At 40.3% G+C, this 16,987-nt stretch overlaps 1 protein-coding gene across 6 annotated transcripts in view; it reads right to left on the bottom strand.

Annotated features, from left to right (window-relative positions):
• The window catches only part of PALLD (palladin, cytoskeletal associated protein), a 452,487-nt gene extending 435,743 nt beyond the window's left edge, over nt 1-16,744 (bottom strand). For 2 of the 6 annotated variants that reach the window (XM_032298622.1, XM_032298623.1), the window contains exons 1-2: nt 16,570-16,742; nt 1,185-2,169 (exon numbers count right to left, since the gene is read on the bottom strand). In XM_032298622.1, coding sequence (XP_032154513.1) covers nt 1,185-2,092 — 908 coding nt within the window. In that variant the 5' untranslated portion in view covers nt 2,093-2,169; nt 16,570-16,742. Of the gene's footprint in view, nt 1-1,184; nt 2,170-16,569 lie in introns of all 6 variants that reach the window. The other 4 variants (XM_032298626.1, XM_032298627.1, XM_032298624.1 and 1 more) reach the window with 3 other exon arrangements.
• Nucleotides 16,745-16,987: the final 243 nt, after the last annotated feature.

The following is a 16,987-nucleotide window of genomic DNA, read 5'->3' as shown; positions in this document are numbered from 1 at the left end:
GTAGGTTGTATCATTCCCATTTCACAGAAGAAGAAACTGAGGCACAGAGGAGTAGAGTAACTTGACTAAGGTCACACAGCTGAGAAATGGAATCATGACTGGAAACCCTGCAGGATCTTTCAGTATCTCTCTTTCCTCTTAACATTTGTGTACAGGAGAGGGTATAAACTCTACAAGGAAGTCAGAAGAATTACGGGAATTCTAAGGAACACGGTGGCGTAAGTGCTTATTAACTCTCTGTGCACACTCCCTTCACTGTTATTTCTTGCTGTCTCTATGCTCTAGTGGCCAGAGCCTGTATAGAAATCTCAGATAGAGCTGTGGAGCTCCTGACTTGGTTTATCTCTTTCTTAGGAAAGTTCTGACTTCTTTCTTTGCATCACCTTGAAGGGATGTGTGTGTGCTTATGTTACTGAGTAGGTGCCTAGTTAGCCCAGGCCCAAGACTGAATTACCTATGTGGGGGATAATTTTTGTTTGTTTGTTTGTTGTTTCTTTCGTGTATACGAGAATCCTTTTTTCTTCCTTCCAACTTTTATTTTATGTTTGGGGATGCATGTGCAGGTTTGTTCCATGGGTCAGTTACATGCTGCAGGGCTTTGGCACACAGATTATTCTGTCACCCAGGTCATGGGATTGGGACCTGCTAGGTGGTTTTTTGACCCTCAGGCTCCTCCTACTCTGTCTCCTCAAGTAGGCCTCAGGGTTTATGGTTCCCTTCTATGCGTTATTGAGGGTCAATCCCAAGGTCGGCCTCTGCACGCTTGTGCCTTTCACTTCTAGATAGCTGCCAGTTTTAGCCGTGCTTTCAACCATCTTTAACAACTCATATTCAAATATACACACACTTTTCACAGCACTTAGAGTAAATCAGTTTCACATCTTAAGCGTCTCTAGTTTATTACTTTCACTGTCTTAGAGAACCAACAGTTTTCCTTGCTCTTAGCTTGCTCAAGTCCTCTGCCTTCCCTCCGTACACAGAGGGTGCATGACAACAGATAGATCTGGCCGGGGAAACTAGCACCGCTCGTAGTTGCAATTCTGGGATGGTTCGCTCCTTGCAAAACCTCTACCTGTCTCCAGAGGGCTAACTACACAGGAAACCTTCCTTCTTCCCGTGTTAAAGTAACACCAAAGTCAACAAAATCATTTGTTATGCATAATAATAATAATAAACCCTCATACCTGACTCTAGGAGTGGGGTTTCCAGTGACCCTGCACTCCAGGTACACTCGACTCCCTTCTGCTACTTCTTGGCTCCTCAGCTTTTGGATGAATCGAGGTGCAGCTGGGAAGCGGAGCGGGCTGCGGGGCTGCGGGTGAGAGCTGCGGCTGGGCGCCACTGCCACGTCTTGGCTGGCCTGGTAGCAATGCCTGGCCCCAGGAGATCTGACCTCTCCTTCCATCTCCCTTTGCTCTTCCGTAGGGCTCTGGCTGGCTGAGGCACTCAGCAGGGCTGACGGCTGATTTTGGGGAGACAGGTACCCACTGTCTGGTGACGAGGACTCCCCATTCGGGCTTCTGTTTCTTGGCTTCGCGGCTTCCCTGAATATGGTTGTCAGCTCCTCAATCAAATTAGCCGCCTTATCACACAGCTGGCTCTGGGGGCCAGCCTTTCCTGGAGTCACCGTTTTGGGCTTGACATTCGGGTTGGGAGTTTTTGCACCGCGTTTTTCAGCCTTTCGGAGGCTCCGGATATAGCTGGGCCTGGTGAGCAGGGGAGACTTGGCCGCTTTCCTCTTTGAAGCAGGCGAAGAGATGCTCTTAGTGTGTTCTGCCAGAGGCTGGGCCGGTGTCGACCTGTTATCTTGAGGTCTTCCTGAGGTGTGTTCACCCAATCTGGTCTCCTTGTGGGAAGGATTTTCACAGCCGCTTGCAGGAGAGGTATTGAAAATCTGCGAGATCTCCTTTTCCGAGTCAAAATCTTCCGTTTCGGAGTTGACGATGGCTCTCCGGGCCAGGTCAAGACTCTTGTTTATCTCTTCCTGGCTGAGGAAAGCAGAAAGGCCTGGGAAGAAGTCAGCATTCTTGCTTTCTTCCTGCACGTCTGAGAGCGAGTCGTAGAAGGACTCACGGGAGGATGTCCCTGACATATTCGAACAGTCTTCATGCGCTCGGCGTCTGCTTTCGACAGGAAAGCCCGAGGCACCGGAACCTGTTTTCTTGCAATCTGAAAGGCAGCATAGCATGTCATTAGTAGCAATAATTTTTTTTTTTTCCCGATTTTATCATAAAACTTCTAAATCACGAATTGGGAGAAGCATTGAAGTGAATGAATATGAGTTTTCTTTACTCTTCATGTTGGAGGAAATATCAAGTATACTGCATTCATCATTCATAATTTTAATACATGCCCTGTGAGTGCTATCAAATATCTCACTAGGCAGTATTAAATCATTCGAAAAGATTAAATCATTCGGAAAAAAAAATAGGGCATTCTGTAATTCTCCCAGCCAGCCCCCCTCCCATCTTATTAAAGCTCTCATTAGATTAATGTGATAAGATCAATAGAATATTGATATTTTTACGAAATCTGACTCTGATCATCTAACCCTAAACCACAAAATACATTTTAAGGATTCCAGTTTTCATTTATTTATGGTTTTCAGTGAAATCTTGGAAACTTGGTGGTTTCCAGTCATGTTCATTCATATTCATTCACTCAAGAGTTCGACAGATAGTAATCATCACTTAGTATTAAATTTCAGGTGCTAGAGGTACAGCTGTGCTCTATGCCAGGGACTGGCAAACTTTTGTGTAAAGGGCCAGATGGTAGATACTCTTGACTTTATGGGCTGTCCAGCCTCTGTTTTAATTACTCAACTCTGCACGGTAACATAAAACCAGCCATAGGTGATATGTAAATGAATAAGCATGACTGTGTGCCAATAAAACTTTATTTATGGACACTCATATTTGAATTTTATATCATTTTAATGTGTCAAAACTATTATTATTTTGATATTTGATTTTTAAACAACAGTTTAAAAGTGAGAAAAACATTTTTAGTTTGCTGGCCATACCAAAAAAAAAGTGTTGGGGTGGATTTGGCCCAGGGGCTGAAGTTTGCTGAGTCTTGATCCAGACTTAACAAACAATCATATATTTAAGGAGTTAAAAGCCATGGGAGGTGGGAAAGTGGAGGAGATGGAGAAGGTATTAAACAAAGAATATACTAATAATATAAAAGTTTGATAAGGCTTCAAAGGAAAGTGAAAAAAACCTAGGGGCTGTGAGAGCCTCATCTAATCTTGAAGGGCATGTGAGAGCACTAGAGGCCTTGCATAGAACACTGACATGGGAATATCACCGAATTACAGAAGAGATGTTCCATTATCTGTAAGCTACTACAGCAATTTAAATTCCACTGACATTTTGAACTAAATATTGTGAGGCAATGACTCCTTGTTACTCTAAGTGTGTCATTCTTTTGCTGTATATTGTTCGTAGAATACTGAGAGAATCTAGAAAACCAGCAGTGATCTCCGCCACAAGACTGGGTCTAGAAGTGAATCATGGAAGCTTCCTGGGTGTGGTGAACCTCAACTTTCTACCTTGTATCAGTCAGGGGTACACTTAGTGGGGCATTCCCCAGAAATGGTTGTCTCCAGCGGACTGAATTGAGCTGCTTGTGTAGAAGTAGCTTCCCAGCAGATCACAAGGTCAGGAGATCGAGACCATCCTGGCTAACACAGTGAAACCCTGTCTCTACTGAAAATACAAAACATTAGCTGAACATGGTGGCACATGCCTGTAGTCCCAGCTATTAGGGAGGCTGAGGCAGAAGAATCGCTTAAACCTGGGAGGTGGAGGTTACAATGAGCTGAGATCGTGCCTCTGCACTCCAGCCTGGGTGACAGAAGGAGACTCCGTCTCCAAAAACAAACGAAAAAACACAACAAAAACAAACAAAAAAGAACAAAACAAAACCCCAAAACATTATGCAAGATTCTAGGGGGTTATAGAAATCCACCTCAAGAACCTACCACATCATTGGCTACAATGAGTCATAGACTGATTAAACAGAAGATATTTAATCAGAGATCCTCAAACTCAATGTCAACATATGCCGTCTTCTTAAATTGAATGCTGTACTTTTGTCTTAGATGTCTTCTTAGAAATATACTTTTTTGTGCCACAAGCTAGCCCTACTCTATCTACTGAACCGTATTTCATACTCTTCAAGTCAATCCTTAATCCTTCAGAGGGTCTCATCATTCTCCCTGACTTTGTCAACCCAAATATCACTTTAATTCCTTTGTCCTGTCTGTAATGCAGAATAGAAACATCTTGGATGGTCTCCAGTTATTTAGATATGGCTCATATAAGGAAAACAATTATATTCAGTATATTTTTAATACTTGAATATATTTTCTTCATGAGAAACAGGCAGTTAAAATACGATTTTGAAAAGGCAAAGGTATAGTAAATATATAAGAATAAACTAACATGTATCTGAGCTTTTATTTAACAAATTAATTGAGAAAACCAGTACTATATTATAACCATTTCAAAGGAGATGCTGAAGACCAGACACATATGTAGGCGATCAGGAATGGTAAAATCAAGTTGGTAATAGATTTAAAACCAGTTAATACCTATGGAGCATAAAATATAATGTTTGGAATCATTTATAAGAGTGGAAATCTATAGAATTTCTACTAGAAAAAAATCATTTTTATATCTCTGTACCAGTATAATTTGCATTGTTTTTAGATTTCTCCAAATTACATAGTTATAAAATTGTAAAGACAATAAAAGGCATCTACCCCTGTGGAATTAGAGGACCCTGAAAGGCGCACCAGAACCCATCCAGCATTCCACTGCAAGGACACCTAGTACCGTTTTGTCTACTTCAAAACGTTTTATAGTTTGTCCTACCAAGGCAGCTTGGCTTCTCTCAGTACTGAGCTCTGAAGTACCATTGCCCCCTCGGTCGGTACACATGGTAGATAACTTTAGGGGAAGGCGGGATCAGGATCAGCTCTTACAAGGTGTGGGAAGATGAGCCATCAGGTAGCATGGATCCCGAAGAGACATGAAGATGGAGAAGGGGAGACTCGGTGGCTGAAAGTATGTTTGTCTACCAACGGCACAACAGACTATATTTTCATTTATTGCATTTCTTGCAAAATTGATTTTTCTTTGAAAGAAAGCTACTGTGGTTATTTTTCTATTTATGTTTTTAATTTTGGCCTGAGAGAAATTTAGTTTTTGTGTTAAAATCGGTGCTGAAGGAGACTGAAAAACATTTTATGTCAACCAGACCTGGGGTAGGCTAAACGGAAAATCCAAGGAGATAATTGCAACAAAACCTTTGATTCTTGACATGACTAAAGTTTGAAGCCTAAGCTGGGATGGATGTACTACATAGACCAGAATTACCCACTCAAAATGTATTTGTGGACTCTCTACCACATGCCCGGGAGTGTGCTAGGGGAGGGATGTTGCCTTGAAAAAGAGAAGGTTTTTGCCCTCATGGAACTTAATATAAATTACAAATAAATAATAAGCATATATAATTTAATGTCTTTTTAAAATTGTATTTTATTTTTAAAATTGAGAAATAATAATTGTACATATTCATGGGGTACCTAGTGATGTTTCAATACATATAATGTATAGTGATCAGATCAGGGCAACTAGCATATCTGTCTTCTCTAACATTTAGTATTTCATTGTGTTGGGAATATTCCACATCCTCCTTCTAGCTATTTGAAACTATATATGTTATCGTTAGCTGTAGTCATCCTGCAGTGGTGTAGAAAAACAAAGCACTGTGATAGCACCTAGACGCAACAGCATGGTCAGGATTAGGAAACGTTTATGAAAGACAGAAAGCTGAAAGAATGATGTGTGAGGGATGGGGAAGTGGGGAGGTGAAGGGCATACTGGCAGAAATGTATTCAAAGACTTGGATCCGGCAGGGCATGATGACTCACGCCTGTAATCCCAGCACTTAGGGAGGCCAAGGTGGGCTGATAACGAGGTCAAGAGATCAAGACCATCCTGGCCAACATGGTGAAACCCCATCTCTACTAAAAATACAAAACTTAGCTGAGCATGGTGGTGCATGTCTGTAGTGTCAGCTACTTGGGAGACTGAGAAAGGAGAATCACTTGAACCTGGGAAGTGGAGGTTTCAGTAAACTGAGATCACATCATTGCACTCCAGCCTGGGCAACAGAGTGAGACTTGGTCTCAAAGAACAGAAGAAGAAAAAAGACTTGGATCCCAGAGAGCGCATGGCAGACTCAGGTAACTTCACTAAGCATTTCGGCTAAACAGAAATCTATCTGGAGTTGGGAAAATAACCAGAGATAATGATAGAAAGCAGGAGTCAGGTCAGAGAGGGCCTGGAGCCACATGAGGAGCCTGCATTTTATGTTATGGATGGTCAGTAGGCAAGGAAGAGTGTGAAGTCTCTGAGAAACATCACCAGACTTACATTGTTGAAAGATAAGTGACTGCAGCCCGGATTGGGGACAGAGGTGGGGGAAGGGGAAGGTAGGACTGACAGCAGGGCGGTCCACGAGAAGGCTCATGCAGTAATCCAGGGGATGTGCATATTTATCATGCTTTCATGCTTGGTTGCCATCATCTGGACTTCTTCATTTTGGATAATTCCTCACATTCTGAGCCTCAGTGAGAAACTGAGCTCGCTTGTTATGGGATGTGAAATCTCCAAATATTTTCTTTCCCAGCCCCTTAGAGACTGGGCACAAGTCCTGGCACTTGGCCTAGACAGCTATTAGATGTGGCCATTTTGGACTCTGAAGTGAGAGCTGATGATTCAGGGAAGCAGTGGATCCGGGGGCCATGAGATAGATGACAGAGAGAACTCGGTAACTGAATAAAGGCAGAGACGATGCCGAGGCAGGATTACATATTTGTTGCCTAACAACCAGATCGGTGGTGCCATTAACTTACATGCTACAAGTGGAGGAACAAGTGTTTGCTGTTGTTGTTGTTTGTTTTTGTTTTGTTTTGTTTTAAAGCTTGATTTTGATTTAAGCCTTTTGCAGTTGCGGGACCTTTGGTAACTCTGGTGTTGATGTCTAGGAGATTTGAGATGCTGGTCTAGAGCCCAGGAGGAGGGAGAGCAGAACGGGATTGGGGATTATTAGCCTATGGGTGGCACTTTAAGACATAGGAATGCATAAGGTCATCAAGGAAAAAAGTAGGAGGAGAGAAAATCCTTCAGAGAGTCAAAGGGAAGCCAAGAGAGCTGGATATCATAGAAGCTGGGAAAGAAAATATCTCAGGAAGCAATACCTGACCTTTTGATTTTAGCAAGTTGGGAATATTTAGCATCATCAGCAACAGCAATTGCAGTGTATGCAACAGAAATATAACCCAGATTGCTACATGGAAGAAAAGAAAAGAAGGAAAGAAAGAAAATATTACAGGTGAGGTGGATTGTTTTGAAGAGATAATAGAAAGAGAGACAGAAGGTAGTAGTTGAACAAAAGTATAGATTCTAGTGAGGTTTGTTGTTCATTTTTAGGATAGAGGACTGTAACATGTTTTATACAAATGGAATTAGGCAGTAAGAAGGGAGAAGCTGAAAATAAATTAAGAAAGGACGATTTATAGGTCAGCTCTCAAAATATGTAAGAAGAAATGAGTTACTATAGCACAAATGTAATATGAGATGGTCAGCTTCAGGTAGCAAGAGGCAGTTCTTTCATTGTTAAAGGAGAGAAGTAACAGGGTGTGTGTGTGTGCTTGTGTGTGCGTGTGTGTGTGAGGAGGCTGAGAGAGAGAGGGAAAGAGAGAGAAAGAAAGATTCTCTGCAAAAATTTATAATAGGAAGAAAGGAGAGTTCCCACACTGAGACTTCTGTGCACTGGAAGTTTATGAGGACAGGAGATGATTCGAAATAGCTGTTGTAGAAAAACGGAGAAAGAAATTTCCTAAGAAGGATTTATGGGCAGAAGTGAGGGCGCCTAGCTGAAGTTAAATGTGATGTATTTACAGTGTCATTAATCCACGTAATTCCACCAGAGCTTCCACCTGCCAGGTGAAGGTGCAGAGACAGGTGATCCCAAATTGATAGGTAAAATGGAAGGGAAGTGGGAAAGGTCATTGAAAATATGGGCAAGGAAAAGTGGCCTTTGACATGTATGCTGGATTGGAATTCATGGGCAGGAGTTTGAATGTAGAGATTGTCTTTGTTTTCTTGGACCAATGTCAGAATTGAGTAGTTGGAACAGAGACTGTATGGTACCCAAAGCCTGAAATATTTACCTGGACTTTTACAGAAAAAATTGCCAACCTCTTCCATAGAACATTAGCTGCCTAATGAATTCATACAACATACGTAAAGGCTAATAATGATGACAGTGTTTGATAATGATAATGGCTAATCATGGACTGCTTACCCTGAGATGGGCATTGTGCCCAGAGCCATCATGTAGATTATTTCATTTAAAATCCTCACAGCAGCCTCTGGTTTAGAAAGAAGGAAATAGAGGCAGAAAATCTGAGTAGAGAACCAAGGTTTAAACCCAGTCAATTACTCCAGAGCTCATGATCTATGCACTTTACCACCTTACCATTGTAGCTTTCATAATTGAGATTCCTAAGCAATATATCAGACTAACAAAACTGGATCAGAAATCAGAGTTCTGCTATCAATTGAACTGTATTTTAGTTCCAAACGAACATAATATGATACATTTTAAAACGTCAGAAGAAGCATTATATGAGAAAGCTTAAAGCAAACTTCTGAATGATGAAAACATTTTCACTCCTTAAAGTAGGGCGTGTTTGCTGGAGACAGATCATCTCAGCTGCTTATTAACTTATATTTTGGTTTTAAAGAGGCGCCATCTGACAGGATCCAGTGGTCAGGATTAGGTGTAGCTTTAAAACCGCTTGCACATTGAGAAAGAAAGTCATATTTCTATGGCATATCTGGTTCGGGCTTAATTTGCAGCCCAGTTATTGCCACGGGAACATGCATGAGGTCTAGGGAAAATGCTCACTCAAGGAGGATGAACAAGGACTGTTTCCAAATGGGCCAAGTTCACTGGAAAATTGTGCTTCAGAGATTTCCATGTCAGTCAGCACTCCAAAATGAAAGGTCACAATCAAAGGAAGGAAACACAACTGCAAACATCTCCAGCGTTTGTGTGAGATTTCATGTTTTCTGTTAAACAGTACTCTTGGTAACTCTATGATGGTGTGATAGACACAGAAGATGAAATAGACTAAGGAAACCCACTAATATCGCTGTTAGGGAGTGAAGGGGAAATGAGGTAAACACTAGGCCCATTCAAGTGTTTCTACTTTAGTAAGTAGCACCGAACGATTTTGAAATTGTGGGGAATAAAGGCTTCTTCTACAACTTTAAATTGTCCTGTCCCCTGCCTCCACCCTTTTCTCAGGAGGTATTTGAACTTCCTAGAAATTCCTCTGTCTTCTTCTTTTTCTCTTCCTTGTCTTATCCATCACCTCTGTCATTAGCTGTTTAGCTTAATTGTCATTTCTTCTAAAATGCTCATTAGCCACAACTATTCTTTTTTTATCTTTTGAGACGGAGTCTTTCTGTGTCACGTAGGCTGGAGTGCAGTGGTGTGATCTTGGCTCACTGCAACCTCTGCCTCCCAGGTTCAGGGGATTCCTCTGCCTCAGCCTCCTGAGTAGATGGGATTACAGGTGCCCACCACTACACCCAGCTAATTTTTGTAATTTTAGTACAGATGGGGTTTCACCATGTTGGCCAGGCTGGTCTCGAACTCCTGACCTCAGGTGATTCACTCGCTTTGGCCTCCCAAAGTGCTGGGATTACAGGCATTAGCCACCACACACGGCAGCCACAGCTGTCCTTTAACTTGCTTGAAGTTGCATAGCTCTATGTTCTTCCCCGTGGGATAAATGACTCTTCCTTGGCCTTGCCTGTCTTAGAGTCATGTGTCCTTTCTTCTACTTCCCTTTTCCGGAATAGTAAGTTGAACATGAAATCAATGGAACAACTGCTTAGTTGTGCAAGAGAAGCTTCAAGGAGGACAGAGATGAGCCAGGCAGTTATTCTCCTTAAATGATCTTACAATCCAGTAGAAGCGATTAGACAAGAGTAAAAAATAACTTAATTACAAGGAGGAACATGATAATTGCTATTAAAATAGTTTCAACAAATTGCAGTAAGGGATAAAAATGGTAAGAGAGGTCATAGTTACCAATTTGGCCATGTCACTCTTTCGGTTTAAATTTTTTTCCTATGATGCTCCCTGGCTGAGAAAAGCTCCAAAGCACGATGCACAAGTTAAACGTGCCCATGGACAGTCTGAGCTGATGGAGGTGCTCCAGCCTCACCCTCCGTCAGCACTAACACACATGCACTCAGGGCTCCCTGGCCCACTTGCCATTCCTCAAACAATTCAGGTTCTTTCTGGTTTTCACACCTTTGCACTTGCTGCTCCTTTTGCTTAAAATATGCTTCCTTTTTCTGTTTGTCAAACTCCAGTTCATCCTTGAAAACTTTCTTAAATTTTACCTCTTTTTGGTGCTTTCTAATGATTCCCCAATCAATATAATTTGCTTCTTCTTCCAAGCCCATCACGTTGCATTGCATTTCTCATAGCAGTCATCAGATTAAATTACAAGTATTCATTTAGAGAATGCTTTCCTCATTCAACTGTGAGCCCCATGGAAGCAGGAGCTGTGGCTGGCGTCTATGTATGGTGAATGCTTAGCACACTGTCTAGGTTATGGCAGATGATGAAGAAAAGCTAAAAAACACTTGGTGTTTGAAATGCGGTTTGAGCCCTGGATAGGATTTGACAGACACGTGAACAAAGGCATGCGGTAGGAAAAGTTCTGATGACTGACCCGCTTTCAGCCTCCCAAAACCTGCTCTAGCAGTTCTCTGGGCCATGCTCTCTTCAGCTAAACGTTATTTTGCGCTTTTGAGTGGGGATCTCATTCTGTCGCCAGGGCTGGACTGCAATGGCATGATCATTGCTCACTGCAACCTTGAATTCCTGGGCTCAAAGGATCCTACTGCCTTATCCTCCTGGGTAGCTCGGACTACAGGTGTGTATCATCAGGCCTGGCAAATTTTTTAAATATGATTTTGTAGAAGCGAGGTCTCCCTTTGCTGCCCAGGCTGGTCTCAAACTCTTGTGCTCAAGTGATCCTCCTGCCTCGGCCTCCCAAAGTTCTGGGATTATAGATGTGAGCCACTGAGTGCAGCCAAACGTTATTCTGTTTTTAACCTAGGTTTTTCATTGGCTTTATCAACTGTTGCTTGTGCCCCAGGCTCTGTTTTCTGGTAAGAACTTGATAGAGTTCAGTGCTAAATGTTAGTGTATACATATAACACATAACTGTTCATGTATACATATAAAATATGCTTTACCTGCTCATTTCACTAATGCAAAAACAGCCATAGGTCAGACATTGTGTTAAAAAAATTATCTATAAAGACATGGATGTTAATATTTCTCATTACCCTCAAAGAAAGTTTCTCATGAAAAACTTTGGAACTGGAAAAACATTTTTTAATTTTCTGGCAATTTTATTAGACAAAGAATTCTGTAACCTTTGATGATTCTGCCTTTCACATGGATAGTAGCGAGCTCAGGGTTAAATTTTCAGTCGTAGAAAATACAGATGTTTTTAGCTAAAAAAATTTTTTTTGCTTAGTTTTCTCACTGTTTTATTCAGTCAGCATTTATTTATTGAGTGCATACTATGTGCTAGGTACTTCTTTTATAGGTCGGGAACATAGCTGGGAAGAAGATAGATTCTCTGCCCTAGGGAGTAAAATTCTAATAAGAGGACAGAGGTAGTAAATTGAGAAAACATTTCAAGTTTGAAATTTACTTGGTTTGATCTTCTCTATTTTCTTAACTGATTTTGGGCAACTGTACTATGCTTTTATTGCATACGCCCTCAAACTAGCTTTGGAAGTTGTTAGGGTGCCAAAAACTTAAGAAAATAAAATGCACATTGGCATGTTAATGTTCACATCTACAGACCATCAGTGTTTTGGGAGGTCCACCCTTGGCAGGGAGGGTGGTGAAAGTCACAAGGGGAGGACATTTCGGTTCCCTCAGATTACACCGTGGGGACAGCTGCTGTGTTACCTCATGGCGCTCGGAAGGCAAGTTTTCCAGGGTGAATTTTGATAATTACGCATAATGCCAAACTCTTCATCTTAAGGAAACAAAGGTTTGGGAGCGTTGGCAAATACTGAGAGTCATTACAGAATCCTATCCACCCTGAATTGTCAACAGGCCGCTTACATCCTTATAAAGATCTTGGCTTATTCTAAGCAAATATTACTTTCAAATGTAAACATCCACGGTGGCCTATTTTGTTAACTCCCTGGATGTATCTCAGTCTTCCTCTTTTATTTATTTATTTTTTTTGTCGATAGGGTCTCATTCTGTTGCCCAGGCTGTAGTAGTGCCATGGTGAGATCATAGCTCACTGCCACATTGACCTCATGGGTTCAAAGGATCCTTTTGCTTTAGCTTCCCAAGTAGCTGTAGTCCCAGCTACTTGGGAAGCTAAAGCGAAAAATTAGGATGCCACCAAGTGCTGCTAATTCTTTTTTATTTTCTGTAGAGACAGGGTCTCCCTTCATTGCCCAGGCTGCTCTTGAACTCCTGACCTCAAGCAATCCTCCTGCCTCAGTCTTCCGAGTTGCTGGGATTACAGACACAAGCCACCAGGCCTGGCTATTTCATTCCTTTTTAAGGAATTTTATGCCACTTAATTTATACATTGTTTCTAATTGTAATTTTATGGTTTGCAATTTCTCCCTAACTTAGTATCATCTGAATTCTGTTAGATTCATATTATACTATAAAGTATAGAACATATAAATAAGTTTTCACTGGTATGTATATTACACATTTGACATAAGTAATTTTATGAATCTGATCTTGGCATGACTATCCTAATATTTGGGAAAACATTTATTTTTTAATTCCTGAATATGTACTATGGGTATAAATGTATATGGTTCACATTCACACATGAATATACAAAAGATTGAAAAGACAGACAAATTTAAAAATTATGATGACCATTTGCTTTTAAAGTTGCTGACTTTTGGGGATAGATTACCCGAAAGCCAGCTTTATGATATTTGGGAGAATCCCCCATGTTGTCAGTTAAGAAATATTTATAGGGGGCTGGGCATCGTGGCTTATTCCCATACTCCCAGCACTTTTGGAGGCTGAGGCAGGAAGATCACTTGAGCCCAGGAGTTCTATACCAGCCTGGACAATGTCGTGAGGTTTCATCTCTACAAAAATAAGGGAAAAAAACCAACAACAACAAACAAACAAACAAACAAAAACTTAGCTGAGCCTTGTGGTGTGTGCCTGTAGCCCCAGCTACTCCAGAGGCTGCGGTGGGAGGATTGTGAGTTCTATGATCATGTCACTGCATTCAAACTTGGGCAACAGAGTGAGACTCTGACTCAAGAAACAAACAAACAAGGCTTGTGGGACACCCCCTGGTGTGATCCCCATGAATCAAAGCACGGTTGAAATGCAAAAAGATATCTTTGACTTGGAGGAACTTGGGAAGACAAGTTCCTGAAATCATTACATGGGAAAGAGCAGAGTCTAGTAGGAAGAATTAGATGACAAACAGTACAGGTTGTTCCTACTTAACAGCTTGGGAGTTACCTGCTTTCAGAAGTGAACAGTTTGATCCTCACAGCAATCCATGGAATAGATGTTATTTTTCTGTTTTATTGTTTGTATTACTCACAGTGGCAGCAGTAAAAGGTTCACTTATTTGGCTCAAACTGAGCCATCAGAAAGTGGCTGACTCAGGGTGGACCCCTGCATTTAACTGCAGAGTTTTCTTTTCTTATTGGGGATGTTATAGGAAATTAAGAACATAGATAAGGGGAACACTCTTGAAGTCTGTTCATGAAATACTTTTAGAGTCCATGAAGAACTGCTACAATTTTGAAACAAAAAGTTTGATGCTAGAAAAAGGCTGACAGGCAGTAAAGGTCACTTAATACCATGTACCACATTCAGCAGATTCTTTGGAGAGTCCAGATGAAATAGCAAAATTCCCACAGCCATTTAAACATGTATATATAGGTAGGGATAAATATAAGTAAATAAATATAGGAAAATGCCAAGCAATCAACACGGACAACCTCTGTGGTGGGATTTAGGCAGGGGTAAGAGAGGGGAGGTGGGACATTCAGGGGGATCCTTTGTTGCTTATGTTGTAATTTTTGAAAAAAAGTTAAAATTATAAGTGATTTTTAATTTCAGATTTAGCAGTTTTGTTTTTATACTTAATTACGAAAAAAGTAATACAAACTATTGATGTGAAGATTTGATATTAAAATATCTTTTAATAAAACCTAAACTATGAAAACCAAAGTTAGAAAAGCTTTAACACTTAATTTTTATGCCTGAGAATCACCAGCAACCCCTAGACTAAATCTGTTCCCTCCTTTCCTCCCTCCTTCCCTCCTTCCCTCCCTCCCTCCCTCCCTCTCTCCCTCCGTTCCTTCCTTCCTTCTTCCCTCCCTCCCTCCTTCCCTCCCTTCTCCTTTCCTTCTTCCCTCTCTCCCTTTCTTCTCCTTTTTTTTTTTTTTCCCCACAAAGGGTCCTTTAGGCCAAAAGTCAAACATGAAAGATTTGCAAAATTGTATGCTTGATGCAGAAAATGCACGGTAATTTTATACTTTATTTCTTAATAAATACACATGGATTATTTTCCTTTCTGATTATTAAATTGTCATTACAAGAAGATATATTTATCCTACAGTTTTAAATATCTCTTTAAACAGCATATTTAATCTCAATTTCAAGGACATAATCTAATAGTTCATTTAATGCTGTGAAATCCAAGTAAGATACTTTACAGAGTTTTTGAAGTTATCCCATGTCTTCTTCATCTTATCCACTTTGTTCACCATACTGAGTCCACTGCAAATATTTAGATTTTGCTTCTGAATTATCCACTTCCGCTACCATTATCTAACTCAGGGCTTTATTCTTCTCACTTAAATTCAAAACTGATTTTTACCAACTTTGCCTCTATATTCTCTAATATGATGATTTAACAGTTAGAAATTTTAGTCAAAGATGCTTTGTTTAGTCTTTGTTTTCTTTGCTGGAATTTCACCAGGACACAGTCATTAACTCTAGATGGCCTGAATTTGGAACTGGGGTTCAATAATTGCAATATAGCCTCACACATATTGTTTAAGAAGTGGAGGAGCTCTTGTCTTGGCCTTGCAGATTTCACTTGGTATCTCTTAAAGAAATTGTCAGATTTATTTTTAAACCTGAGCAATGATTGCACTCTGCATTTTTTTAAAATGAGATAAGGAAGTCAAAGTGATTGTACTTGTCCCATGCAATCCAGATCCTCATTCTATTGTAAAACATGCTATAAAGCCAGTTTTAATATTCAGCTCTAACAACACCACAGAGAAGCTCAGAGGAAGAACTGACACAGAGGTTCTGCTATACAGACCCTCATCCGTACCAGGCCCTAGGATGCCGGAGGTCTCATTTGTTTTCTAGGAATGTGTAATCATGTATTTACAGGGCAGTTAGTGGCCAGGTAAATCTCATTGGCCTTTTCTACTGTTAGCAATAATTTGTCAAAAAGACTTTGGTTTTAAAATCTGAATAATTGGGGTGAGTATTTAAGTTCTTTCTGTGAGAAAAAAGATTGGAAGGCATGTTTATCATGCAATGAGGGTTTAATTTCTGCATGTATGTGATTGAATAGATTTTGAATAGTTTTATACTGCCAAGAAACGGGCTTTATATGTCATCACATTATTCATACTAAAAGGCAATTAGTATTTTTAGCAAATGTTAGCAAGTAATGTGAGCCTGAAATCATTTTATATCAACCTCCTATATTATATTGGATTCAAGACAATTTCATGTGCAACTTAAAACGAAATGATAAAAATTATACTGTGATGTTTAAATTTGACTGGACTCCAGAGACTGCACTGTAGTTTCCCTTAGTAAGCTTTATCTTATTAAAAATAAGCATGTAAATTGTATACATGAATACAATTTAAAATACCTGCTGTTTCTATCCCAACTAATTTAATTATGTCAGTGAGTTACTTTTGGAATCTTTTGAAAGTGTAATTAACCACATATAATGTTACTGAAATCGAAAGGCTATTACTTGAAGCCATCATTATTTATTTAGCTTAAATATGGGTGAGGGTCTAGAAAGTTGCATTTTTATTTTCTGTGAAACATAACACATACACAATCTTGACAAAAGCTGGCTCCATAAATACATTTAATCCTTTTGGAATTGATAGTGCCAATTTAGCATGCTTGAGCTCATAACAGAAAGTGTCATTCTCTGACAGCAAAGGCAGGGATAAAGTGGGCAGGCAAATCGTACGTATTATTTGTTTTTGGCAAGACCATAAAATTCTCATTGCTTTTCCTCTCCAAGCAAAAGAATAATTAAGATATCTTCTAAATAGTATCGTATCCTCAGAATAAACTAGTGTTATTTTTTAGTTTTTTTTAAGTCCTTAAATTTTATGTTGCCCTACTAGTTAGTATATTAAGACACACCTCACAGACCTTTTCAATGCTTGGTCAGTTTGAAGACTCCAGAGAGGTGATGAATTTCAGATGAGCATTTCTTCTTTTCTGGGAGAATGGCGGTTAGTCTTGCCTATTCATTAAAAACTGCCTGGTCCGTGGTCACTTTGAGGCAACTGTGGCCTCAGACTCTCATCTGTCCTCTTCCTCCACTCAGCTATATTTGGTAACTGAGCTCATGTTTCAGCAGACTGCCATGATCAGGAATTCCTGCAGCGGGCTGGGAAGCACCCCCAGGACTGAGGCTAGGTTCTTAGAAATAAAGCCATTTAACATAGAAGGAACTATATTTACAGATCTGATAAACATAGGATTTAAACATGTTCTTCTATATTTTGGACTTGTAGCTGGAAATCACCACCTGCCCCGTTAACGTGTTCTGAATCAATTTAAAGTA

The sequence above is a fragment of the Sapajus apella genome, unplaced genomic scaffold, assembly GCF_009761245.1.
Source record: "Sapajus apella isolate SASKATOON/1434 unplaced genomic scaffold, GSC_monkey_1.0 scaffold39, whole genome shotgun sequence".
Classification (NCBI taxonomy): domain Eukaryota; kingdom Metazoa; phylum Chordata; class Mammalia; order Primates; family Cebidae; genus Sapajus; species Sapajus apella.
The sequence above is the reverse complement of the archived record's forward strand: the minus strand, read 5'-3'. Positions and strand labels throughout refer to the sequence as shown.